At 42.5% G+C, this 27,424-nt stretch overlaps 1 protein-coding gene across 2 annotated transcripts in view; it reads right to left on the bottom strand.

Moving 5' to 3' along the window:
- The window catches only part of megf8 (multiple EGF-like-domains 8), a 146,594-nt gene that overhangs the window by 71,018 nt on the left and 48,152 nt on the right, over positions 1 to 27,424 (bottom strand). For both annotated transcript variants that reach the window (XM_060900158.1, XM_060900159.1), the window contains exons 19-22: positions 21,687 to 21,818; positions 12,705 to 12,818; positions 5,892 to 5,975; positions 3,009 to 3,254 (exon numbers count right to left, since the gene is read on the bottom strand). In XM_060900158.1, coding sequence (XP_060756141.1) covers positions 3,009 to 3,254; positions 5,892 to 5,975; positions 12,705 to 12,818; positions 21,687 to 21,818 — 576 coding nt within the window. The remainder of the gene's footprint in view (positions 1 to 3,008; positions 3,255 to 5,891; positions 5,976 to 12,704; positions 12,819 to 21,686; positions 21,819 to 27,424) is intronic.

The following is a 27,424-nucleotide window of genomic DNA, read 5'->3' as shown; positions in this document are numbered from 1 at the left end:
TAATTGCTGCAATTAACTAGTTAATTCTGATTCTATTTCTCCTCTCAGTTATAATCTGTCCTGCTTTTGAAAAGATCCTCTCTGGGGGGACAGATGCTGCCACTATACACATCCTCCGTGCCATCACGTGTGTAAGCCGTGGATAGAGTGCAGCCTTGGTCTCCCACCAGCTTAGTGGGTCTGCGTTTCGCTGTCACCTGGCGGCAGCGCGCAGTGATAAGAAGGGAGAGAAAATAGTGCCAAGCGATTTCGAGGTCTGACTTTTTATTTGGCAACGGTTTTGTGATGCAAATATATCACTCTTTTGAACACATACTGTTTTGAGACGAAAAACGTTTTACTTTCGTGACCCCAACAAACTTGCCGGACTACTTTCGTCTGGACCAAAACTGGACAAGAACTGGACTCACAGGATGCTGTCAGGGGTAAGTCAGTGTGTTTGCATGACACTATTGATGGATGCCATACAGATTCATGTCAAAAATCCCAAACTATCCCTTTAAAGGGGAACTGAAGGCTAATTTTTTATTATCAAAATTCTATTTCTCATTGTATTAAATACAGGAATGCATTTTTGATCGCTATTTTGTCACTGCTATAGCAAGTTATGAGTGTTTGAAATACAACCCCGATTCCAAAAAAGTTGGGACAAAGTACAATTTGTAAATAAAAATGGAATGCAGTAATTTACAAATCTCAAAAACTGATATTGTATTCACAGTAGAACATAGACAACATATCAGATGTTGAAAGTGAGACATTTTGAAATTTCATGCCAAATATTGGCTCATTTGAAATTTCATGACAGCAACACATCTCAAAAAAGTTGGGACAGAGGCAAAAAGAGGCTGGAAAAGTTAAAGGTACAAAAAAGGAACAGCTGGAGGACCAAATTGCAACTCATTAGGTCAATTGGCAATAGGTCATTAACATGACTGGGTATAAAAAGAGCATCTTGGAGTGGCAGCGGCTCTCAGAAGTAAAGATGGGAAGAGGATCACCAATCCCCCTAATTCTGCGCCGACAAATAGTGGAGCAATATCAGAAAGGAGTTCGACAGTGTAAAATTGCAAAGAGTTTGAACATATCATCATCTACAGTGCATAATATCATCAAAAGATTCAGAGAATCTGGAAGAATCTCTGTGCGTAGGGGTCAAGGCCGGAAAACCATACCGGGTGCCCGTGATCTTCGGGCCCTTAAGGCCAATTTATGCTGACAACCCAGTCCTCGCAGATAGTGTCACAGACAGTGTCTGCGTAGCCCCCCCACCTTCGCAGACGCTCTGCGTGCAACTCCCAAAAATTGTGACCACCGCAGAAGCCTCGCAGACAGCGCCGCAGACAAGAGGGCTCTGATTGGTCCACTCTACATCCGCTGTACACGCACTTCCGCTTCCCTACTTTCCCAGTTTGGTTTGTTTTCACGACCGCTATTTTTAAAAACACGAGCGAACACTCTTAAAACACATGTGTTGAAAATAACACAACTTGCGTTGTTTTTTAACACATCTCTATGTCCAGATTGGGACAACAGAACTTTTGTTCATTTTAACACATTATTTGTTATTTGTGCAATTTTGGTGTTAAACATTTCTGAAATATAACACAACTCTTGTCGAAATTAAACTTGCAGAAAAGATGTGTTGATTTCCAACACATTCGTTTTAAGAGCGAAGATGGAGCAGCATGAAGAGCGGTTGATTGAGGAAGTGAGGAAGTACGTACATCTATACGACTCCAGTTCTAGTCATTATAAGTAACCGGAGGATAAACACTCCACTAACCACACCCACCAACTACTCCTAGCGACTTCGCGCCCCCTTGCGTTGTGCCGGTGAATAACATCGCGCACGCCTATTCCCCCGCTCAACAATAAATTACAACTGTCTGCGAAAAGCTGTCTGCGAAAGCCTTGTCGCAAAAGCATGCAGAGGCCTTTAGACGGCACTGCATCACATACAGGCATGCTTCTGTATTGGAAATCTCAAAATGGGCTCAGGAATATTTCCAGAGAACATTATCTGTGAACACAATTCACTGTGCCATCCGCCTTTGCCAGCTAAAACTCTATAGTTCAAAGAAGAAACCGTATCTAAACATGATCCAGAAGCGCAGACATCTTCTCTGGGCCAAGGCTCATTTAAAATGGACTGTGGCAAAGTGGAAAACTGTTCTGTGGTCAGACGAATCAAAATTTGAAGTTCTTTATGGAAATCAGGGACGCCGTGTCATTCGGACTAAAGAGGAGAAGGACGACCCAAGTTGTTATCAGCGCTCAGTTCAGAAGCCTGCATCTCTGATGGTATGGGGTTGCATTAGTGCATGTGGCATGGGCAGCTTACACATCTGGAAAGACACCATCAATGCTGAAAGGTATATCCAGGTTCTAGAGCAACATATGCTCCCATCCAGACGACGTCTCTTTCAGGGAAGACCTTGCATTTTCCAACATGACAATGCCAAACAATTACAGCATCATGGCTGCGTAGAAGAAGGGTCCGGGTACTGAACTGGCCAGCCTGCAGTCCAGATCTTTCACCCATAGAAAACATTTGGCGCATCATAAAACGGAAGATACGACAAAAAAGACCTAAGACAGTTGAGCAACTAGAATCCTACATTAGACAAGAATGGGTTAACATTCCTATCCCTAAACTTGAGCAGCTTGTCTCCTCAGTCCCCAGACGTTTACAGACTGTTGTAAAGAGAAAAGGGGATGTCTCACAGTGGTAAACATGGCCTTGTCCCAACTTTTTTGAGATGTGTTGTTGTCATAAAATTTAAAATCACCTAATTTTTCTCTTTAAATGATACATTTTCTCAGTTTAAACATTTGATATGTCATCTGTGTTCTATTCTGAATAAAATATGGAATTTTAAAACTTCCACATCATTGCATTCCGTTTTTATTTACAATTTGTACTTTGTCCCAACTTTTTTGGAATCGGGGTTGTATTTATGTATCATATAATCAAACAGAGAGTAAGTAATGTGTTAAAGACTCACGTCTGATTGCAATAATGCTCTCCATCTCCGGTGAAACCCCTCTCACAGTGGCACTCGTAGGAGGTGGGTGTGTTCACGCATGTGGCCGAGGGATGGCAGGTGTGAAGGCCCAGTCTGCACTCCTCCACATCAGGGCATGACGCATAGGACCACACAGCCTCTCCATCAACATCCACCCCTTCCAGCAGCTCCAGCTCCAACTCCAGCTCCATCGGCCGTGGTGGGGAAAGGGTGCGTAATTCGGGGCTAACAGTGGAAAGAGGGTATGAAAGTTTCACTGCTATTTCTAAAGGAGAACTCCACCCTGATATATAATGTATATTTAACAGTTATTCCACAAAATTGAGTCGTACATGAGCTGATAGCTGACGAGGCACGTAGCACCGAGTCGGCTATAAGCCATGTACGACGAGATTGAGTGGAATAACTGTTTTATTCTATCCACATTCACTGGATTTTGAGAAACGGAGCATTTTTATTTTTTGCAAATTAGATAAATAAAAACTTTACACAAAACGTCTGACAAAATCAGTTCCGCTTAGAATGTAAAAAAAAAAAAACAGCGAAATGACAGGAGCAATTGGTGAAAAATGCTGCAATAATAATTCCCGAAAAAAAAAAGATACGTTCTTACCATCAAATACTTTTATTCCGTATTTTGTTGCTTTTTTTGTATTTTGGGGGGTTTTCTCCTTCTTCTTTAGGGTTTTTTTTTTTGGCGGTTGGCAAACCAACTTAAAGGTGCATTACCGCCACCGACTGGGCTGGAGTGTGGAACAGGAGATATTGGGGAGGGGAAAAAAATAAACTATATTCTTTTCATTATTTCTGTTTCTTTTAAATACCTGATAATTTGGGGGGGGTTGTTTTCGAGTAGACTTTTTATTTCATCCTCTGTTGGTTCAGCACCACGCTCCACCATTTTGTTTTTCTCTACTCACGGTATATGAGCTGATAGCCTCGTAGTAGAGTAGCCAATCAGAGTGCAAGATTTCTCATATCCAGTGAAGGTGGATAGAATAATAACACGTAACTTATTGATCTATTTGTAGAGTTTAGTGTTGTTTACAATCATCCTCATACTGCTGTATCACTACTTGCACAACCCTGTAAACCTTAAATCTTATTACTCAGTTTGCACTATTCATTTTCACTTCATTTGTGCAATACCTCTTACACCATGGACGTTAACTCTCGCATTATGTTGTCTGTGTTTGCGTATACATTACATCGGAAACCACTTTTCAGACAAATAACCAGAGGTGGACAAAGTACCCAACTTCATTACTTCAGTCAACGTACAGATCCCACTGGTCAAATGTTACTCTGATACAAGTGAAAGTTGTACAGTCAAATTTTTACTTAAGTTAAAGTACTGAAGTATTTGCTTTTAAAAATACTTAAGTATTAAAAGTGCATTTTCTGTCAACGCATCGTTGTATTATTGCCACAACGCTTACAAAACCTAACGCCGTTACCAAAGACAGAAATGTGAATTCACAAAATGAACGCATGCTGTGCCATCATGGTGGTTTAACGTTAAGCTAGCTAGTCAGTGAAACTCCACCCGACATGCTAGCAAACTCTTTTCAAACTCGAAATCATATTGGGTAGCTAACGTTACTAGAAAAGAAAGATTTCTACATTCTGTTTATTTGGCAAGATTATGCTAAAACATATTTCTGAAAGGACTTCAGATAAGTTAACGTTATTCATGTTAGCGTAACTCCGTTTTTACATGCTAACTAACAGTGTCCAAGTTAACTAGCTATGTGTAAACATTAGCCGTGGACAAAGCGATGGCAACTTGGTGGGCAAATCCATAGAAAGTCATTTGACTAAGCAGACTGCATAGCTATTGCAACGTTATCGCTAGCTCTAAAAGCACAGACAACTTCATTACAAGCTTTCTCTTAGAATAAAACCTTTATATACCTTAATATGCCTCCGCAGGTCGGACGGCGAGTTTTTGTAGGCCGTGATGTGGTTTGTTTTCAGCAAACAAAGCAAACGTTTAAAACCAAACAAGTCTTTAATCCTTTCAGAAAACTGAAACATGGGTTCTAGGTATGGCCATGAGTGTGTGCGTTCCTTCCATTCTGCCATCAACTGATCGTGTTCAAATAATGCTGCTGAGAAATCATTGAGCTTGATTTTATACAGTCTATGGACGTGACGTGGCCCTAGTGATTACTGATAGACTGTCTCAGTGTCAGCTGCAAAAAAAAACCAATCACGTTTTATAAAAGAAAAGAAAAAACATCCACTTTCAAAGCTGCTTCTTAGTAATAAGGACCTTGACAGAAATGTAGTGGAGTGAAAAGTACGATATTTGTCTTTCAAATGTAATGAAGTAAAAGTCATAAGTTTCCAAAAAATAAAAATACTCAAGTAAAGTACAGATACTCAAAAAGTGTACTTAAGTACAGTACTCAAGTAAATGTACTTCATTACTGTCCACCTCTGCAAAAAACATAATGAAGGCTATTGGGTTTTGCTGCAAAAATAAAAAGCAAGTGTCCGGAAGAACTGTGGCTGGTTCTGCAAAATGCTCAGGAAAATTTAGCTCATTTCCTTATGAAACACACAAAAGCAAAGGGCCATCACACCAAATATTGACTGTGTTTCATTTATTACCTTTTACTGCTCTTTATAGTATTTTTATAAATGTAGAAACATTTTATTTCATTATTTTTGAAGGCATCTTTGCTCTACAGCTTTTCTTTGCATGTACCTAAATCTTTTGCCCAGTACTGTACGAGACTGAAGTTTTTTTCTTCTATTAAAAGCCACTGTAACTGGCCTAGCAATTCCGCCGTGACATCAGCATAGCAGACAACCACCAACTCTGGCAAAGAACAACAAAATGTGTTGTAGCTTTACCTCGAGGCTTTCACTTCCGCAACAGCAACAGTGCAGTTAGCAACAGATGAGTCAATTATTCCTCCCCAGTCTCCTTTTAGACACCTGCCATAAAAACAGGGTTTGCGGAAAATAAAGTAAAAAATATTAGGACAAAATTCGCCACAAGCACTAGCACAAAGCAAACATTACGGTCACAATCAATGTAGTTGTTTCTACGTCCACTTAAAAGAACTCATTTCAAGTGTGCTGGGTTCTGTGTGCTGATTTTATAGATGTACACCGATCAGCCATAACATTAAAACCACTGACAGGTCAAGTGAATAAGACTGATTATCTCATTACAGAGGCACCGGGTGAGATAGATTAGGCAGCAAAAGAACAGTCAGTTCTTGAAGTTGATGTGTTGGAAGCAGGAAAAATGGGTGAGTGTAAAGATCTGAGTGACTTTGACAAGGGCCACATTATGATGGCTGGATGACTGGGTCTGAGCATCTCCAAAATGGCACATCTTATGGGGTGCAGTGGTTAGTACCGGACAAAAGGCAAGGCAAGTTTATTTATATAGCACATTTCATACACAATGGCAGTTCAATGTGCTTTACAGAAGTAAAAACAAAAACAGTAAACAATAGAGAAATAAAATTACATAAAATAATTTTATTTTTATTCTAAAACAATTAATTAAAAGAATTAAAAGAAATTAAAAGAAAATAGGGCGGCACGGTGGTGTAGTGGTTAGCGCTGTCGCCTCACAGCAAGAAGGTCCTGGGTTCGAGCCCCGGGGCCGGCGAGGGCCTTTCTGTGTGGAGTTTGCATGTTCTCCCCGTGTCCGCGTGGGTTTCCTCCGGGTGCTCCGGTTTCCCCCACAGTCCAAAGACATGCAGGTTAGGTTAACTGGTGACTCTAAATTGACCGTAGGTGTGAATGTGAGTGTGAATGGTTGTCTGTGTCTATGTGCCAGCCCTGTGATGACCTGGCGACTTGTCCAGGGTGTACCACGCCTTTCGCCCGTAGTCAGCTGGGATAGGCTCCAGCTTGCCTGCGACCCTGTAGAAGGATAAAGCGGCTACAGATAATGAATGAATGAATAAAAGAAAATAATAAGAATTAAACAATAGTAAAAATAAAATAGGGGGCGTCGTGGCTCAGGTGGTTAAGGCGCCATACCATGAATGCGGGCGACCTGGGTTCGATTCCGGCCCGAGGTCATTTCCCGATCCCTTCCCGTCTCTCTCTCTCCCGCTCATTTCCTGTCTCTACACTGTCCTATCCAATAAAGGTGCAAAAAGCCCAAAAAAATATCTTTAAAAAAAAATAAATAAATAAAAATAATAAAATGAAGTAGTAGTTCAAATAGGATGAGAAAGAAAAGAAAAAACCCAGCAGAATAGAATAAAGAATAAAATAGGATAAAGTTAAAGTAAATTTAAAACATGCAGAGAAGTAAAGATTATAAAGAATGTAAAGACGACAATATTAATTATTTAACAGAAAGCATCTGAAAACAGCTTGGTCTTTAGTCTAGATTTGAAGCTGTCAACAGCAGGAGCATTTTTGATGTCCTCTGGGAGTCGGTTCCATAGCTGTACTGCATAGTAGCTAAAAGCTGCTTCACCACACTTTGTTTTAACAACTGGTTTTAATAGTAAATTTTTCTGTTGTGATCTGGTAGATCTGATTGGGTTAGACCGCTGTAACATATCAGAGAGGTAATTGGGCCCTGTACCATTTAGAGATTTGTACACCAGCAGCAATACTTTAAAGTCAATTCTCTAGCTTACTGGAAGCCAGTGAAGGGACCTTAGAATTGGAGTAATGTGCTCTGTTCTTTTTGTTCGTGTGAGAACCCTCGCCGCTGCATTTTGAACCAGCTGAAGTCGTTTGATGGTCTTTTTTGGCAAGCCTGTGAAAAGACCATTGCAGTAATCAACCCTACTAGAGATGAAGGCATGTATTAGTTTTTCCAGATCATTTTTGCTTGAGGAGCAAAAGCAGTCCATAGAAGGACAACTGGTGAACCAGTGACAGGGTAATGGGTGTCGAAGGCTCACTGATTCGCATGGGGCACAAAGGCTAGCCCATATGGTCCAATCCCACAGAAGACCTACTGTAGCACAAACTGCTGAAAAAGTTAATGCTGACACCTGTCTGTTTTAGCCAGCATTAACTTTTTCAGCAGTTTGTGCTACAGCAGCTCTTCTGTAGGATTGGACCATATAGGCTAGCCTTCGTGCCCCGTGCAAATCAGTGAGCCTTCAACACCCATGACCCTGTCGCTGGTTCACCAGTTGTCCTTCCTTGGACCACTTTTGGTACATATTAACCACTGCATACCAGGTAGGTCGCGTTAACCGACAATTGTCCGTCATTGACGGATTTTTTTTTTTTTTTAGCTATGACGGAAAAATCTGAAGGCCGTCGGTCATTTTGACGGATGTTTACCGTTACCATTACCAATAACAATAATAGCCTAATAATAACAATAATAAAACATAATGAAACACACAATTGAAATGATTGGCAAGTTGTGGCAGAGTTTTCTTACATACAGTATACATAGCCTTCACTGCCGTCACTTTCAATCTGAGCCGACGTTGCGGCAGTCTTGATGTTCAGTGCATAGGCTACTCATGTATACACTGTAGCCACTGCGCAAGGCTGTCCCCCCCATCGCGCTCCTGACCGCGCTCTGACTTTTCTAACCACTAGCACAGTGAGATGGATTAATGTTTCCCTTCTCTGCAGAAGACACATCATTTTTGCTATTAAAAAAAGAGATGCATTGGGTTGTTTGTATCGTTTCCCTGCCTGTACAATAGCGCTCATTTAGGCTAGTTGTTTTCTTGCTTTTAAAATGAAACAAATGTCGATTTATTGTATTCTTCCCCAGCAAACTTATGGCCCTTTTCCACTACCCTTTTTCAGCTCACTTCAGCTCGCTTCAGCTCACTTCAGCCCGACACGGCTCGCGTTTCGACTACCAAAAACCAGCACGACTCAGCTCGCTTCAGCCCTGCTTAGCCCCTAAAACTCGCACCGTTTTGGAGTGGGGCTGAAGCGAGCCAAACCGTGCCGAGTGAGGCTGGGGGCGTGAGCAGACACTCCCCTGTGCACTGATTGGTGAGGAGGAGTGTCCTCACATGCCCACACACGCCCCGCGAGCACGCTGGGATCTGTAAAAACCGCAAACCCAGAAGGAGAAGAATTACGAATTACGAGAATTTCTGAAGCCTTATGCGCCTCGCCTCATCTATACGCTCTTGCCAGTATCTGTTGGCGTTGTCGGTGACAACAAGCCACAGCACCAAGACCAGCAACACTAACGACTCCATGTCCTCCATGTTTATTGTTTACTATCCGGGTCGTGAGACTACCGCTTAAAAGATCACTGATGTCACTGTTTGCGCTGCTTAACGACATCACGTGACGTCCACCCACTTTCGCTAACTCCACCCAATGTGTCCACCCACTTCCAGCCAGCACGGTTCAGCGCGGTTGTAGTCGAAATGCAACTCCAACAGCCCCGCTCAGCCCGACTCAGCACGGCACGGCTCAGCCCAACTCAGCCGCGTTTGTAGTGGAAAAGCGGCATTAGGAAGCTTAGGAACATCACTGCTCGAATATCTGCTAAACTATCATTTTAATGAGACCACGGGTAGACAAACTAACATTTAAACATAACTTCGTTTTATTTAAGACCTTCCGTGTCAGGTTCCAGGCTCCGCCGAGCCGAGACGCGGGGTGCAGCTGCACCACTGGTGCAGAAAGACCGCATGCTGCAGGATTTCCTCCCTATGAAGAGAGTACTAGCAGGGTCGGGAAATCCAACTTTCAGAGGCTCTTGCCGGCTTCTGATCACTTCCCTGGGAGAAATGTTTCCCGACTTCAGAACTTTGGCTGAAGTGTCGCAGCAGAGCGCGGGTTCAGCCTTCAGAATAAAATTAAAACGTCAATGAGAAGTCGTCTGTCCGAGGCAAAGACGCAAAATTTAATGACAATTGCCTCGGCAGCAGTCTCCATTGACGACTTTGATTATGCACAAGCGAGCTCCCAATTTAAATCCATGCGGGCCAGAAGGAAGGTTTGAGCTCACGCAAACAGGTCAAATTAGATTGTCACTTAAATCGTTGTAGTGGACTGTTCATATTTTAACTGCAATTGTCTTGCTACGTTGTAAAATAACATTGTTCATATGCCCGTTAAGGCACAACAGCCACAATGTTTTTAGCAGAGGGAAAATGGGTTCACAAGTGACCGAACGTCAGAATCTCTGTTCATCTTTTTCCATCATAAATACATAAATAAATGATTAAATAATACAAGCTTGCTCTGTGAATTAATTTTTAAATGAAAATGAGTGGGGCGGCACGGTGGTGTAGTGGTTAGCGCTGTCGCCTCACAGCAAGAAGGTCCTGGGTTCAAGCCCCGGGGCCGGTGAGGGCCTTTCTGTGTGGAGTTTGCATGTTCTCCCCGTGTCTGCGTGGGTTTCCTCCGGGTGCTCCGGTTTCCCCCACAGTCCAAAGACATGCAGGTTAGGTTAACTGGTGACTCTAAATTGACTGTAGGTGTGAATGTGAGTGTGAATGGTTGTCTGTGTCTATGTGTCAGCCCTGTGATGACCTGGCGACTTGTCCAGGGTGTACCCCGCCTTTCGCCCGTAGTCAGCTGGGATAGGCTCCAGCTTGCCTGCGACCCTGTAGAAGGATAAAGCGGCTAGAGATAATGAGATGAGATGAAAATGAGTCCATGAAAACACAAGTTATTAAATATATAGCATTTATAGCCTATATACATTGTCATTTAAAAGTTAAAATAAAATGACAGATAATAATGGACAATGACGGAATTTTTACCACCCTGTCCGTCAAAATGACGGACAATGAAAAAGTCTAACGCAACCACTGCCGGGAACACCCCACAAGATGTGCCATTTTGGAGATGCTCAGACCCAGTCATCCAGCCATCACAATTTGGTCCTTGTCAAAGTCGCTCAGATCCTTACGCTTACCCATTTTTCCTGCTTCCAACACATCAACTTCAAGAACTGACTATTCTTTTGCTGCCAAATATATCCCACCCCTTAACAGGTGCCATTGTAATGAGATAATGAAATGTTAATCACGTCACCTGTAAGTGGCTGATCGGTGTACATTTAATATCACGTTTATGTTTATACAAGTCAGTAATGTTTCTACAATTATTTTTAATAACCATATGATCACAAAAGCACAAACTTAATCAAATCTTTGTCCTGTTGTGTTTTACCCAAGAAACACATGGATCAAAAATATCACTTTAATTTGACATAGTGTTAGGATGAAGTATCACGTCAAGCCCTGTGTCCGAAATCGCTCACTCGTTCACTACTCCCTACTCCCTATATAGGGAATTACTACACTAAGTAACTTTAAAAACGCACATTGATAAAACTTGCTGAATTCGTGCTGAGTTTATCTCAAGAAGAAAAGAAATATATCACAATGGAAAAATAACTTCGTTCCGCCCGAATAAGTTCCAAATCTGTGCTCAAATCAGAATTTAAGGGAGTTGTACTCAATAACGTACAATATGACTCGGGTAGTCAATGACATGGACAGGCTTTAATTTTCAAACAAATTTTGCATACACTGTACACACACAATCTTGCCTATAAATACCCGGGGGAAATGATGGGAAAATTGTCATTATTGAAGATGCCACGCCTAAGCCCAAATCAACGTGAACAGGCCATCGGGATGTTGCGTGCCGGAAGTACACAGACAGAGGTCGCCCGGCACTTCGGTGTTCATCATTCGACCATTTCCCGTTTGAGTCAGCGTTACAGACAGACAGGGAGCACCAGGGATCGTCCACGCCCTGGTCAGCCTCGAGTCACGACGCCAGTTCAGCATCAGCACATCAGGCTAGCTCACCTCCGTGACAGATTCCTGACACCCTCAGTCACTGCTGCTGAGACCCCTGGACGACACAGACCCAGAATCTCCAGCGTGACGGTCCGAACATGGACCAACTGTCACTTTGAATTTTTTTATTGTGAATTAATTCTTGAGTTTGACAATAAATGTCCTTTATCGATGTTTCAGGATGTGTGTGCATTACATACAATATCATAAATTTCAAATATATGCATGGATCTAAAGTGATATCATGTTGAATTCCATTGTGCGTTTTTAAAGTTACTTAGTATATATAGAGGACTATATAGTGAGCTCATTGGTAAAATTAAAAAACGCTTTCGGACACTAGTCCGTCGCACTGGTATTTACGTCATTACTGTCGCACTATTAAAACGTGCCAGATCAGCCAGCTGGTAGTTTTCAAAATAATAAATACATGCATGTTTTTTTTTTGTGATAAATCCATATTATACTGAGCGTATTTCCCACATTAATCAATATAAAGTACCTGCATCTTTCAGGGTTTTTTTTAAATCAAGGTTGAATACTTTCTTCTTTGCCGCTGCCTTTTATTAAATCACATTTGAGACTTTTAATTTGATTTCTTTCAGCGCGACCGCAATGCATGATGGGATATACTGCTTGGTTAGTGACCATCGGTTGTACACTACTTTTCGTGATACATTGTGGAATACTTTGAGTGCACTATATAGGGTGTAATCATCCTCACTATCGTTTCAGACAGCACTACAAAATGGCGTCCCAACTATATAGTGCCCTATATAGTGAGTAGGGAGCGATTTCGGACACAGGGAAGTATCATGAATGATTCAAAACCTCACAGGTGTCTGATATTTCAAACAAAACCCTTATGAAGTGCAATTTAAGCGTTATTTTAGAAATCAGTTTTATGGTTCATGAAAATGTGTCCTACCTGCCAAAGGTAGGGTTGTTGTAATCCCCACACCAGCCACAGTGAAAGGTCTGTAGGCATTCTGTACATGTGGCTAAATCTGAACACTGCTTACACTGGGGAACCGAGTGCACACTGTAAGGAGAAAGAAAGAATTGAGACTTAATACTTGATTCCAGCCAATGTATACATTTTACATTAAAAGCAAAATGTATTGTTTCTCATCAGTGTGAGTTTTTCTACATTATTGTAAGAACAATATATATAGGTCAGGGGTGTCAAACCTGATCCATAAAGGGCCGTGTGGCTGCAGGTTTTCATTCCAGCCATGCAGCAGCACCCTGATTTGGCTTATTCAATCAACTGACACACCCACCCTTTAATCAAGGGTGGGTGTGGCTGCAAGTATTTGACTGTGTGAAGACAGTTCAGTTGATTGAATGAGCCAAGTCAGGTGTGCTGCTGCATGGCTGGAATGAAAACCTGCAGCCACACGGCCCTTTATGGATCAGGTTTGACACCCCTGGGTTAAAGTCTTGGGAATGTGTTGTGACTGGGATTCGCCCGCATACTACAACCCCATTTCCAGAAACGTTGGGATATTTTCCAAAAAGCAATAAAAACAAAAATCTGTGATTTTGTTAACTCACGTGAACTTTTATTTAACTGACAAAAGTACAAAGAACAGATTTTCAGCAGTTTTACTGACCAACTTAATTATATTTTGCAAATATAAACAAAGTTAGAATTTGATGCCTGCAACACACTCAAAAAAAAAAAGTTGGATCAGAGGCGTTATTAGCATTGTGTTACATCACCTTTCCTTTAAAGGAACAGTCCACCGTACTTCCATAATGAAATATGTTCTTCTCTGAATTGAGACGAGCTGATCCGTACCTCTCCGAGCTTTGTGCGACCTCCCAGTCAGTCAGACGCGCTGTCACTCCTGTTAGCAATGTAGCTAGGCTCAGCATGGCCAATGGTATTTTTTGGGGCTGTAGTTAGATGCGACCAAACTCTTCCACGTTTTTCCTGTTTACATAGGTTTATATGACCAGTGACATGAAACAAAGTTCAGTTACACAAATTGAAACGTAGCAATTTTCTATGCTATGGAAAGTCCGCACTATAATGACAGGCGTACTAACACCTTCTGCGCGCTTCGACAGCGCACTGATACCTTCACTCCTGTTTTCCCCCGCCCCCCTGACTAGACTGTGTTCCAAGGAGTGCAGGCTACTTGTCTTGGTGGTCACGTTGGTTGTATTGACGGAAGTTAGGGGGGGCGGGGGAGAGAAAAAAAAAACAGGAGTGAAGGTATCAATGTGCTGTCGAAGCGCGCAGAAGGTGTTAGTATGCCTGTCATTATAGTGTGGACTTTCCATAGCATAGAAAATCGCCACGTTTCAATTTGTGTAACTGAACTTTGTTTCATGTCACTGGTCATATAAACCTATGTAAACAGGAAAAACGTGGAAGAGTTTGGTCGCATCTAACTACAGCCCCCAAAAATACCATTGGCCATGCTGAGCCTAGCTACATTGCTAACAGGAGTGACAGCGCGTCTGACTGACTGGGAGGTCGCACAAAGCTTGGAGAGGTACAGATCAGCTCGTCTCAATTCAGAGAAGAACATATTTCATTATGGAAGTACGGTGGACTGTTCCTTTAATATCAATTTTTAATTGAATGGGATCTGAGGATACTAAATGTTGCAGTTTGGCAATTGGAATTTTTGTCCATTCCTGCTTGATACAACACTTTAGCTGCTCAACAGTCCGTGGTCGCCATTGTCTGATTCTCCTTTTCATGATGCACCATACATTCTCAATAGGAGACAGATCTGGGCTGGCAGCAGGCCAGTCGAGCATACGCACTCTATGTCTACAAAGCCACGCTGTTGTAGCCTGTGCAGAATGAGGCCCGGCATTGTCCTGCTCAAATAAGCATGGACTTCCCGGAAAGAGGCGTTGCCTTGATGCATATGTCTCTCTTAAATCCCAATATATGCCCTGATATATCAATGGTACCTTCACACACATGCAACTCGCCCATGCTGTGGGCATTAATGTCCCCGATACCATCGCAGATGCTGGCTTTTGCACCTTTCTCTGATAACATACTGGATAGTTGTGTTGACCTTTGGTACGGAGAATTTGACGTCTGGTTTTCCAGAAAACAAGCTGAAATGGGGACTCCTCTGACAACAGCATAGGTTTCCACTGACTTTCGGTCTATCTAAGATGAGTTTGGGCGCAAAGAAATCAGAGGCGTTTCTGCATAGAATTGATGAATGGCTTCCTCCTTGAGTAATACAGTTTCAGGTTGCATTTCTGGATGCAGCAGCGGACTGTGTTAAGTGACAACGGTTTTCCGAAGTGCTCCCAAGCCCATGTGGCTATTTGTCACATTAGTATGATGGTTTTTCAGGCAGTGCCGCCTGAGGGCTGGAAGGTCACGCACATTCAACAGTTGTTTCCAACCTTGCCCTTTATGCACTGAGATGTCTCTGAATTCCCTGAATCTTTTCACAATATTATGAACTGTAGATTTTGAAAGACCTAAAATCTTGCATTGAGAAATTTTCTTTTTGAATTGACTAACAATTCGCTCACGAATTTTGGCACTAAGGAGTGAGCCACGACCCATCCTTGCTTGCAAAGACTGGGCCTTTGGTGCTGCTCCTTTTATACAAAATCATGTTACCAATTAACCTGTTTATTGTGGAATCTTCCAAAATGGTGTCACTTGAATATCGTATAAACTTTTCAGTCTTATTTTGCCTCTATCCCAACTTTTTTTGTGTGCGTTACAGGTATCAAATTCTAACTTCTCATTCATCTCATCTCATTATCTCTAGCCACTTTATCCTGTTCTACAGGGTTGCAGGCAAGCTGGAGCCTATCCCAGCTGACTACGGGCGAAAGGCGGGGTACACCCTGGACAAGTCGCCAGGTCATCACAGGGCTGACACACAGACACAGACAACCATTCACACTCACATTCACACCTACGGTCAATTTAGAGTCACCAGTTAACCTAACCTGCATGTCTTTGGACTGTGGGGGAAACCGGAGCACCCGGAGGAAACCCACACGGACACGGGGAGAACATGCAAACTCAGCACAGAAAGGCCCTCGCCGGCCACGGGGCTCGAACCCGGACCTTCTTGCTGTGAGGTGACAGTGCTAACCACTACACCACCGTGCCGCCCCAAATTCTAACTTCATTTATATTTTCAAAATACAATCAAGTTGGTCAGTAAAACTGGTGAACATCTTTTCTTTGTACTTTTGTCAGTTAAATAAAGTTTCACGTGAATTAACAAAATCACTGATTTTTGGTTTTATTGCATTTCGGAAAATATCCCAACGCTTCTGGAAATGAGGTTTGTAGCTACCTTCTCATTCCTGTGGAAACAGACAATTACAGCACATGATAAAGAGCAAGAAAGCAAATAGCCTTCTTTGCCAAACCTTTTCATATTTAGCAGCACTTCTTTTCTTTTAAAAGGACGAGAACTCATTTTGTTTGCTTTTTGTTGCTTCATGTATTACGAATTAATAAAGAAAAATAATAATTGCTGGTTCTTTTTCTGCATTTCTATCTTCTCTTTCATTCATATGAATTGACCAAGGCAGATTTTATTCCCCCAGATAGCAATGTGATCCGAGCCAGATCAGCACCGGATGTACCCCAAAGTCCGGTCTGAATACAGCAAATGGATCTGTCCCACATAACTTTTGCTCTCCGCCCCGTATCCGGCACAGATACGATTTTTGGACCTGGAGCGGATGTGGGCCAGGCCCGGCACGGATCACTAAGAACATGTGTCTGTTGAAACTGTTGAAGAAATTGTTGGTGTCTGTTGAAACTGCTGAAGAGCGCGCCCGCATGGTCCCGCCCCGCGGGTGTATAAACCTATCACTGTGTGTATCATTCTGCTCACATCCGACGCTGACCCGGGGAAAGGGTTGGCCTGTCAGACAGAGCCAATGCGGACCTTAGAACATCAGCTGCGGACTGTAATGCTATCTGGGCCTGCTCCATCTGAACATTCCTGACTTATGTAACATAAGCTATAGCATAAATGTTGCTGTCACAGCAGTAGCAAGGTCACACAATCTGGACTGAATAAGGAAATGGGACATTTTGTGAATTTCCTCTACGGCGATTTAAAAAAAAAAAAGTTAATCTTACCTTCTATTATAGACTGGTACCAAAATTCAAAAAAGTGCTTATTTAAGGAGTTAAAGGCATTTTTGAGAAAAGTCGGCAAACAGTCTTATTTTGTCAATTTGGGTGTGCCGAATTCAAATCTGCAATATGCCGAGCTCTATCTGACCTCTGTTGACCTCTAGAGGTCATTGAACTTTGGCCCTGTAAACGTCTCAGCTGAACCCAGTTTCTCAGCTTTCTAAGGAATGAAATGTACTAAAATGATTAATGAAGTTAGCAAATGGCCTTGTTTGTTAAATGTTTGGGTGCTGAATTCATTTTTCATTTGTAAAACGACATATGACCTCTGATAACCTCAAGGTCATTAAACTTGGCCTATAGGCCTATGCATTTAACGGCATTTTTAAACTGACTTTACTCCCCCAAAAAGAATATGAACAGACAAAAAACAAATAGAAAGGAACAAATACAACATTAAATGCCAGTCCATGTACATGTGACTTACTTTTCACAATGAGAATGCCTAGGCGATCACCTTACATAACATTGCATTACATTTAGCGGTTATTGTTTATACAAAGCTACTGAAAAAAGGACAGATTCAGCAGCATACAAAATGTGGGGGCATACAGGGTATACAGGTTAATCAGGGTTAGTATATATGAGAGTTTTTTTCTTTGTTGTTTGTTTTTTGAACTACTACAACGGCTGTGGCTACAAGGTCTCCCTACCTGTGCACGGTTTTTATGTTTTTTGTGTGTATTTTTGCGTGTTGTTCGTCTGTACCGGACTTCAATATCCACTACAACCGTATGGACTTACTGGACATTGGTTTCCAGCGGAAAATGACGGTTTGTAGTGATTTCCATCGCATGCACAACATTCCGGACGAGGAAAAAAAAAAAAAAACATTCTGGACGAGACCAGATTGCGAGACCAGCGGGGTCTCCGTGGATTGTTATCGGAAGCAAAGCGAAGGAGGCGGCGCCGGGAGCAGAAGCAAAAGCGAGGCTACAGGCAGAGCCGGCCTGTTGACTAAGCTCAGAAAGCAGCTACTCAAATCTCCACTGCCAAGCCTCTACCTCTCCAACGCCAGATCCATGTAAACAACACGGACAATTTGGAATTACAGCTGGAATTACCTTATTCTATTCTATAATCGGCTGGTCAGTGCTATACTCAATACTTAAGTGACTTACCCATCCAGTGAGGATCATTTTCTTGTTTACAAGATGCCACATCTGAGTCGCTGACAAATCCTGAATTTCTGTAAAGAAAACTGTCCAGAGATTTATAAGCACGCAGCGCTTCACCACTGAACAGCGAGGGAAAGTTGATGAGGTAATCATACACGTCCGGGTATTCCGCTGGCAGTTCAAAATCCGGTCGTGAAAACTCCGTCCGGAAAGCCATAAGGGTCACAAATCTGTAGATCGTTTATTTTAGACATATATCTAGTTATCTGTTCATTAGAAAAATGAGCCGTGTAGTCCGTCGGTTGAAATTGATCCATTCTGTACTCGAGTGCAGCAGTATTCAGCGGTGTTTTTGACCGACACGATGGCGGTTGTGTACTTTCCGGTCACGTGACTGCAAGATCTCTATAGGCCAAGTTTAATGACCTTGAGGTTATCAGAGGTCATATGTCATTTTACAAATGAAAAATGAATTCAGCACCCAAACATTTAACAAACAAGGCCATTTGCTAACTTCATTAATCATTTTAGTACATTTCATTCCTTAGAAAGCTGAGAAACTGGGTTCAGCTGAGACGTTTACAGGCCCAAAGTTCAATGACCTCTAGAGGTCAACAGAGGTCAGATAGAGCTCGGCATATTGCAGATTTGAATTCGGCACACCCAAATTGACAAAATAAGACTGTTTGCCGACTTTGTCTCAAAAATGCCTTTGGGTGTCACAATTCTGGATTTTGGTACCAGTCTATTATCTTATTTGAAGATACTTATAGGTTTTCCATTTTATATGGAACATTTCTTTCTTTTTAGTGCATTACAACTCATTTTAATATCTCTCACTCATATTTGTTCAGATGCCTACAGCTCCGTAGCTACACTGGTCTACGTAAAGTTGGCTAAAGTTAAACCAGGTACTGATTAAATGGGTGATAGGCTTATGGTGTAGCCAAGTACTCGATCTCCCATTCTCTGGTCTGTTTATAACTGATGAATTTCTGGCAAATCATTTTTCATTTCTTCTTTCACAGGCTTAAAGAGTGATCCTTGAGCCCATACCTACCATTGCAATATTCAGAGGAAAACATGTAATTCTGCTAAAGTTATTTTCGCATTTACTATTACATGTGTTTGAATGCTATTGATTAGTTCTGAGAACACACCACGTCGGTAATCATGATGACAGCGGAAATTTTTTAGCGATACAGCTCATCGGTGTGTTTAACATCGCTGTGTATAAAATTGCTGAATATTTTACAGCGGATTTTCCTAGAACAATACAACACTTCCCACGAGGCTGGTAAGTCACTGCAAGGAATATTCCTTTGGTTTTCAGTCACTCGCGTTACACATATACACGTCACTGACAAAATGATCAAACGTTACAGTAGTCCTATATTATAAACCTGGTGTTTAAAGGGCATATTCTGGACCAATTTCGTTTTTTTTTATATGAAAGTCTGTCCCTTTACACACTCATCCAGAAGGGTAATTTTGCACAAGGCCATCTGTCTACAGCAGAAATAAATAAAATAACAAAACACGTCTGGAAAAATCCCAAGGGAGTCTGGAGCCAGATATGTGACATCACCTGCGGAAGCGTCAGCAGGCTGCAAGAGCTTTGCACAGTTTCAGTGCACAGCCTGTGTAGACCAAGCGCTCCCATTTCTCTCTCATTGTCCGGTCTTTTAGAAAACGATGAGTACTAATCCCATCAAGATTGGCGTAGCTACACCCTCCTACGACACATCTGTTAACCATTTTAATAATTACGTGATAACGTTGAAGAAATTTGCAGAAAACCACCAGGTCGTTTTCTCATAAACAAACCAGCGCTGATGTAGGATTCAGAGGGAGGCGTCCCGCACGTGACGTCACGAAAATCAATGTTTGCCGGGAAATCCAAATGCCAAGTTTTTTCAGAGGCGGACCAATTCGCCTCAAATGGCTTGATTTCAACTGAATTTTTCTGGTATTGCACAAGGTAAAAAAAATTGCACAAAATGCAAAATGTGACAGATATTTGACCAAAGTTTAATATAAAATAGGAGAATTACATTGATCTTGCTCCTGAATTTACCCGTGATATGCACTTAAAAAAAATGTAGGGTGGTCAAGGCTTGGGGTCGAGAAAATTCATAACGTCATTGGGGTTGTTTGCTAAAAAAGTTTGGCAAAATCTGGTGTAGACTTATTATATACACTATAATGAACCAAAAGGGGAAAGGGGAAAAAAAACCTTGGTTGAGAGGCTGAAAACATACTTGTCTAAGTCTTTGGTTAGAAATACCGTGACATAAAAATAAGTGTGCACATACTATATAATATATACACACACACAGAATACTGTGCAAAAGTCTTAGGCACCCTATTTTTTTCATACAAACTTTGCTATGGATTTCTATTTTATGACTTCTACATTATTGAGTCGGTACAAAAACATTTTCGAGTTCCACACATTCGTTTCCCAGCACAAAATTAAGTGTTACAGGGAAAGAAAGTTTGTATCTGAGCAGCATATTACATAAGAGAGCACTTTTCAGATTAAAAAAGAAAACAGAATGAAGGCTGCTGGGTTTTGGTGCAAAATGAAGACGTGAGTGTGACAGTCAAAGTGTCCAGAAGAACTGTGGCTGGTTCTGGAAGATGCTCAATAAAACCTACAGCTCATTTCCTTATCAACCTGCACTCACTGTACCCGAGACTACTATTTATTTTTTTTTTCAAAGCAAAGGGTCGTCTCATGCTAAATATTGACTTTAGTTCATTTATTATGGCTTACTGCTGTTTATAGTATTTTTCTGATGTTGAAACATTTAATTTCTTTATTTTTAAGCCATTTTTGGTCTACAGTATTTCTTTACGTGTGCCTGAAGGCCTCTGCATGCTCTTGCGACAAGGCTTTCGCAGACAGCTTTTCGCAGACAGTTGTAATTTATCGTTGAGCGGGGAGTAATAGGCGTGCGCGATGTTATTCACTGCCACAACGCAAGGGGGCGCGAAGTCGCTAGGAGTAGTTGGTGGGTGTGGTTAGTGGAGCGTTTATCCTCCGGTTACTTATAATGACTAGAACTGGAGTCGTATAGATGTACGTACTTCCTCACTTCCTCGATCAACCGCTCTTCGTGCTGCTCCATCTTCGCTCGTGTTCTTAAAAATGGCGGTCGTGAAAACAAAACAAACTGGGAAAGTAGGGAAGCGGAAGTGCATGTACAGCGGATGTAGAGTGGACCAATCAGAGCCCTCATCTGCGACGCTGTCTGCGAGGCTTCTGCGGTGGTCACAATTTCTGGGAGGTGCGCGCAGAGCGTCTGCGAAGGTGGGGGGGCTACGCAGACACTGTCTGCGACGCTATCTGCGAGGACTGGGTTGTCAGCATAAATTGGCCTTAAGACTTTTGCACATGATTGTAAATAACTAATTTAAAACCTTTTATGTATGTATCCAATTTTGATATTTTTATTTCTGTTCTTCAGTATAAATATCCAGAACTCATCACATTACATATGTAAAAGGACCTTTAAATTATTTATCTTGGCAAAATGGACCAACGAAATATTAAGAAAGAAAGATAGATAGATGGATGGATTTTTTTTTAAAGATGTTTCAATTTGTGGAGGCTGCTTCTTACCTGTCGTACCAGTCTCTGCACTCCCCGTAAGGGAACTTGGTGAGATAAGCAGCAAAGTAAAAGCAGGTCTGAGCAGACTCGCACCACGCACACTGGCTCGAGTTTGACAGACACTCCCCACATGTTGTCCTCCTTTTACAAACAGGAAAGAAGAGTAACGTTAAAAAAAATTACATCCTAGTTTATAGTACTTCATTAGTAATGGTAATGAAATGGTCCGTGGCAATGAGGCTTGGGAAATGATATCATGCCATGTTGCATTTTGGGAATGACCTGCCATAATTTGTTGTAAACTCTTTGTGAATAGGGAGCAGATAATACAAACTGCATTTCTCTTATTTATCTACCGAAAAGTAACGATAATTAACTCATCCACAGTCTTATCACAGTTTTAAATTCAGTTCATGTTGGTTCTACTAACACATTTTATATGGTTGGTAAGGTAGTGAAGCATCATTTCATATTTTTATGAGTATCAGCTGATACTTAATGACAGTCGATGGATGATCTGTAGAGTGTCTATACAATCTATTAAAAATCAGTCGAATTAAAGATGTCAATCACTACCTAGTGCTTTTTATAAACAAATATTTTTATTAAACCTTTATTTTACCAGGAAAGAAGACCCATTGAGATTAATAATCTCTTTTACAAGGGCGTCCTGGCCAAGAGGCAGCACAGGTTACAAAATTAAAATTACAATTTACAGGAGTCTAATTAAAAGAAAAAAATCATTTAAAACAGTTACAAATTAGGGACGCCGTCTCAAGTGCTCTCAGTCTGGAGTTAAAATCGCTCAATGGAATAAGTTCTTTTATTTTTAAGTCCGGGCGGCACGGTGGTGTAGTGGTTAGCGCTGTCGCCTCACAGCAAGAAGGTCCGGGTTCGAGCCCTGTGGCCGGCGAGGGCCTTTCTGTGCGGAGTTTGCATGTTCTCCCCGTGTCCGCGTGGGTTTCCTCCGGGTGCTCCGGTTTCCCCCACAGTCCAAAGACATGCAGGTTAGGTTAACTGGTGACTCTAAATTGACCGTAGGTGTGAATGTGAGTGTGAATGGTTGTCTGTGTCTATTGGCCCTTTTCCACTACCCTTTTTCAGCTCACTTCAGCTCACTTCAGCCCGACACGGCTCGCGTTTCGACTACCAAAAACCAGCACGACTCAGCTCGTTTCAGCCCTGCTTAGCCCCTAAAACTCGCACCGTTTTGGAGTGGGGCTGAAGCGAGCCAAGCCGTGCCGAGTGAGGCTGGGGGCGTGAGGAGACACTCCCCTGTGCACTGATTGGTGAGGAGGAGTGTCCTCACATGCCCACACACGCCCCGCGAGCACGCTGGGATCTGTAAACACCGCAAACCCGGAAGGAGAAGAATTACGAATTACGAGAATTATGAAGCCTTATGCGCCTCACCTCATCTATACGCTCTTGCCAGTATCTGTCCGCGTTGTCGGTGACAACAAGCCACAGCACCAAGACCAGCAACACTAACGACTCCATGTCCTCCATGTTTATTGTTTACTATTCGGGTCGTGAGACTACCGCTTGAAAGATCACTGATGTCACTATTTGCGCTGCTTAACGACATCACCTGACGTCCACCCACTTTCGCTAACTCCACCCAATGTGTCCACCCACTTCCAGCCAGCACGGTTCAGCGCGGTTGTAGTCGAAATGCAACTCCAACAGCCCCGCTCAGCTCGACTCAGCACGGCACGGCTCAGCCCAACTCAGCCGCGTTTGTAGTGGAAAAGCGGCATATGTGTCAGCCCTGTGATGACCTGGCGACTTGTCCAGGGTGTACCCCGCCTTTCGCCCGTAGTCAGCTGGGATAGGCTCCAGCTTGCCTGCGACCCTGTAGAAGGATAAAGCGGCTAGAGATAATGAGATGAGATGAGATTTTTAAGTCCTTTTGCAGCTTGTTCCAGGTGGTAGGGGCAGAGAAAACAAAAGCTCTTTTTCCCTGCTCTGTGCGGATGGATGGGACAGAGAGCAGCAAATGATCATTAGAGCGCAGGCCATAAGAGTCAAGGTTCCTCAGTGTGATTAGGTTGCTGATGTAGGGTGGCAGTAGTCCAAGTATTGCCTTGTATATAAAGGTATACCAGTGAGTCAACCTCCTGGTAGACAGTGACGGCCATCCGACTCGGGAATATAGTTCGCAGTGATGGGTCAAGGCCCTACAATTAGTGATGAACCTCAGGGCAGCATGATACACAGAGTCAATCTTACTCAGGCATTGAGCTGAAGCGTTCATGTACAACAAGTCTCCCTACTCTAAAATAGATAAACAAGTTGCAGCGACAAGGCGCTTCTTAACATCAAAAGAAAAACAAAATTTATTTCTAAATAAAAAACCCAGCTTCAGTTTAATGCCATGTACACACGTAGCCGGGTATTTTTAAAACCGAACATTTCCCCCCCCTCCGTTTATAAAAATGTTTTATCCACACCACTTCGTCTTCAAAAAAAATCCCTTCCACACATAACCGAACATCTGCGTTTTCAATCACATTCATAAGCATTCCAAACCTGTAGATGGTTATTTCCCCAAATCCTCCCCCCTAATCACATCACCTGTGCTCTTGGAGCAGTAGTTGGGCTTCTAAAATTAAAGATGTAAATAGCACCTGCACAATAATTAACACTTTCAAGGCACTACTCCGATCCATTACTCTTTAGCTAGCCGCACACTACGCCGATTTTCAGCGTACCGAGCCAACTGAAGTCGCGAGTCAGGCGTAAAGACTAGTTTTCGATTGGTACAGACTCATCTCACAGCCGATTCGAAAAACTAATCGGGAGCCAGACTGATCGGCGAGAGTCGCTAGCAATAGCCAATCATATCTTTCGCATATAACACGTGACATCATTAAACACAATTTCTAGCGCGAGAAATACGTGTTGGTAGCACCTAATGCAGGTATATACTGTAATTCCATAGACTGAAGCTTTATCCATAGACACAGTGGGCTGGAAAGCCACTCTGCTCAAGTTGTGTGGCTGAATTCCAAATCGCTTTAACTCCCCTATATAAGTGCACTATTTAAGGTTGGAAATAATAGCTCATGCAGCCTAGATAGTGCGCTACATATTCCATGTTGTGTCATTTGTAATTCAGCCTGTAGCATCTTCAAGTGTTGGATTTAACAGTAACTATATCCAATAGCCAATCACAAAGCTATTAAGTTGTCACATGTCGCTTCAATCGCGACTGCACTCGTCAACAGTCGGGGGATATGTGCGTGCCCTGTCGGGAGTCGGCTCTGAAATGGGTCGGTTCGGTACCGCGTGGATCGCCGTGGTGTGCGGCTAGCTTAAGTCCATGCTTAATCTGGCTTCTGCAGTAAACAAAGGTCACACGTTTGAGGTCAGGGCAGATTTGTTGTCATTTTTTTGGCGCAGATTGTGACGTTCTAAAACGCAAAACTCCGGTTATCTCTGTCTACACGAAAAGGCATACACGGAGTTTTCAAAAATCTTCACTTTGCCCGGAGTTTTTTTAAATATTCATTTTTGATGTGTTTTCATGTGGATGACAGGCCAAAACGTAGAAAAATATCTTCGATTTAGCAGATACCCGGCTACGTGTGGACGGGGTCTAAGTTTCATAAGATTTTCAATGTGGGCTTTGAATGTCAGGGTGTCATCAAGCAGGATACCAAGATATTTATACGAGTGGACCACCCCTATTTCATTTCCCTCAAGAGTGAATGCTGTGGGGATGTTTAACCTCCTAGGGCTTAGCGGTCACATGCGTGGACAGCACTTTATGGAAATTCGGAACAAGAATCCACATATGTGGACATACTTTTTCTCTAAAAGTACATCTTATCAAAAGATGACGCTTAGTTTTTATTCTAATCAGGTTCTAATAAGCCCAAATAGCAAAGAGAAATAAAAAATGCATGTAAAAAAACAGCTTGGGCCTTAGGAGGTTAACAGTCCCTTCCTTGGCTTTGAAAACAACATTTGTTTAGTCTTGTCCGCGTTAAGTACTAATTTTAGCTGCAGAAATGCGTGCTGGATCACATCAAAGGCCTTCTGCAAGGATTCAACAGCATTAGTAGGGGATGACCCACAGCAGTAAATGATTGTGTCATCGGCATAGAAATGCATATTTGCATCAGACACATTTTGACCCACGTCATTTAGGCTACGTTCACACTGCAGGCTGAAGTGACTCAAATCCGATCTTTTCGCCCATATGTGACCTGTATCCGATCTTTTATTGACAATATGAACGACACAGATCCGATTTTTTCAAATCCGATCCAGGCCGTTTGGATATGTGGTCCTAATTCCGATCCCTATCCGCTCTTTTCATATGCGACTTCAGTCTGAACCGCCAGGTCGCATTCATCCGACTTACACGTAATCAACAAGCCACAAACGTCACTATTCTGCGCTGAAGTAGGCGGCGGGTCTCTCAAAAAAAGTTACAACAACATGGCGCATAATCACGGGCGCAGATAGAGAGTGGGACTCGTCCCACCCAGATTTAAATTCACCTCGTTCGGTCCCCCCCACTTATAGGGAGGAAAAAACGTCTATGCTGTCTTTCTTTGCATAAGGCAAACCTCACGGAAAAATCAAAAGACTAATTACCATTCGGTTTATTGAGGTGCACAGCAGTGTATACATAGTTGCAACAACTCACATAAAACAAAGACTGATATTCGGTTGGTTGAGCTGCGCAGACTGCACAGGTTGCGAGCTCGAGCTTGGTTGCTATGGTTACTAACAACAAGTTTGACAGGCATATCGGGGTTGGGGTTGGTTTGCTGGCAGCTTTGTCCCCCCCAGTTTTTTGTCCCTCCTAGTTCAAAAAACGTATCTGCGCCCCTGCGCATGACATCAATGCGAGGGACGCTTCGGGCTGTGAAGGTTCTGAATCTTCTCAATGGAAGGACGCAGAGGTTAGGGAGCTGATTTCCATTTGGGGGGATGCAGCTATTCAAGCTAGATTGGATGGGTCATACCGCAACCGGGCGGTTTTACTTCCGTAAACACTGGCCATGCTCACTGCGTGTGACGTCGTCGTATCCTGCAATGCGCATGCGGAACACTTTTAGGTCGCTTTTCGTTCATACTGAGGATCACATACAAGTCGCATATATTTGTTAATGTGAACGACCTCACAAAAAAATCGGATTTCACAAAAAAATCGGAATTGAGCATTAAGCCTTGCAGTGTGAACGTAGCGTTATATACATAATGAATAGGAGGGGACCTAATATAGAACCCTGTGGCACACCCTTATGGACACTCACAAATTCTGAACACAAGTCATCATATTTGATACACTGGGTCCTATCACTTAAATAATTTGTGAACCAGGAAACTACATGATCTGAAAGACCAAAACTGGATAATATAATAAGTAAACAGAAATTTCGGCATCGCTGTCACTTCAGAGACTTTATTGCTCCCTACTTTTTTCTCTAGCCATAAATACTGTATATAAAATATATACATCTTCCTCTTCTTCTTTTGGCTGCTCCGGATTAGGGGTCGCCACAGCAGATCTTTTGTCTCCATTGCTCCCTGTCTTCCGCATCCTTCTCTACCACACCTGCCACTTTCATGTCCTCTCTCACCACATCCATGTATCTCCTCTTTGGCCTTCCTCGTTTTCGTTTGCCTGGCAGCTCCATCCTCAACGTTCTCCTTCCAACATGCTCTGCATCTCTTCTCAGGATGTGCCCGTACCATCTCAGTCTCATCTCTCTTAGCTTAATTCCCAA

This window comes from Neoarius graeffei, chromosome 19, assembly GCF_027579695.1.
Source record: "Neoarius graeffei isolate fNeoGra1 chromosome 19, fNeoGra1.pri, whole genome shotgun sequence".
NCBI classification, from domain to species: Eukaryota; Metazoa; Chordata; class Actinopteri; order Siluriformes; family Ariidae; genus Neoarius; species Neoarius graeffei.
The sequence above is the reverse complement of the archived record's forward strand: the minus strand, read 5'-3'. Positions and strand labels throughout refer to the sequence as shown.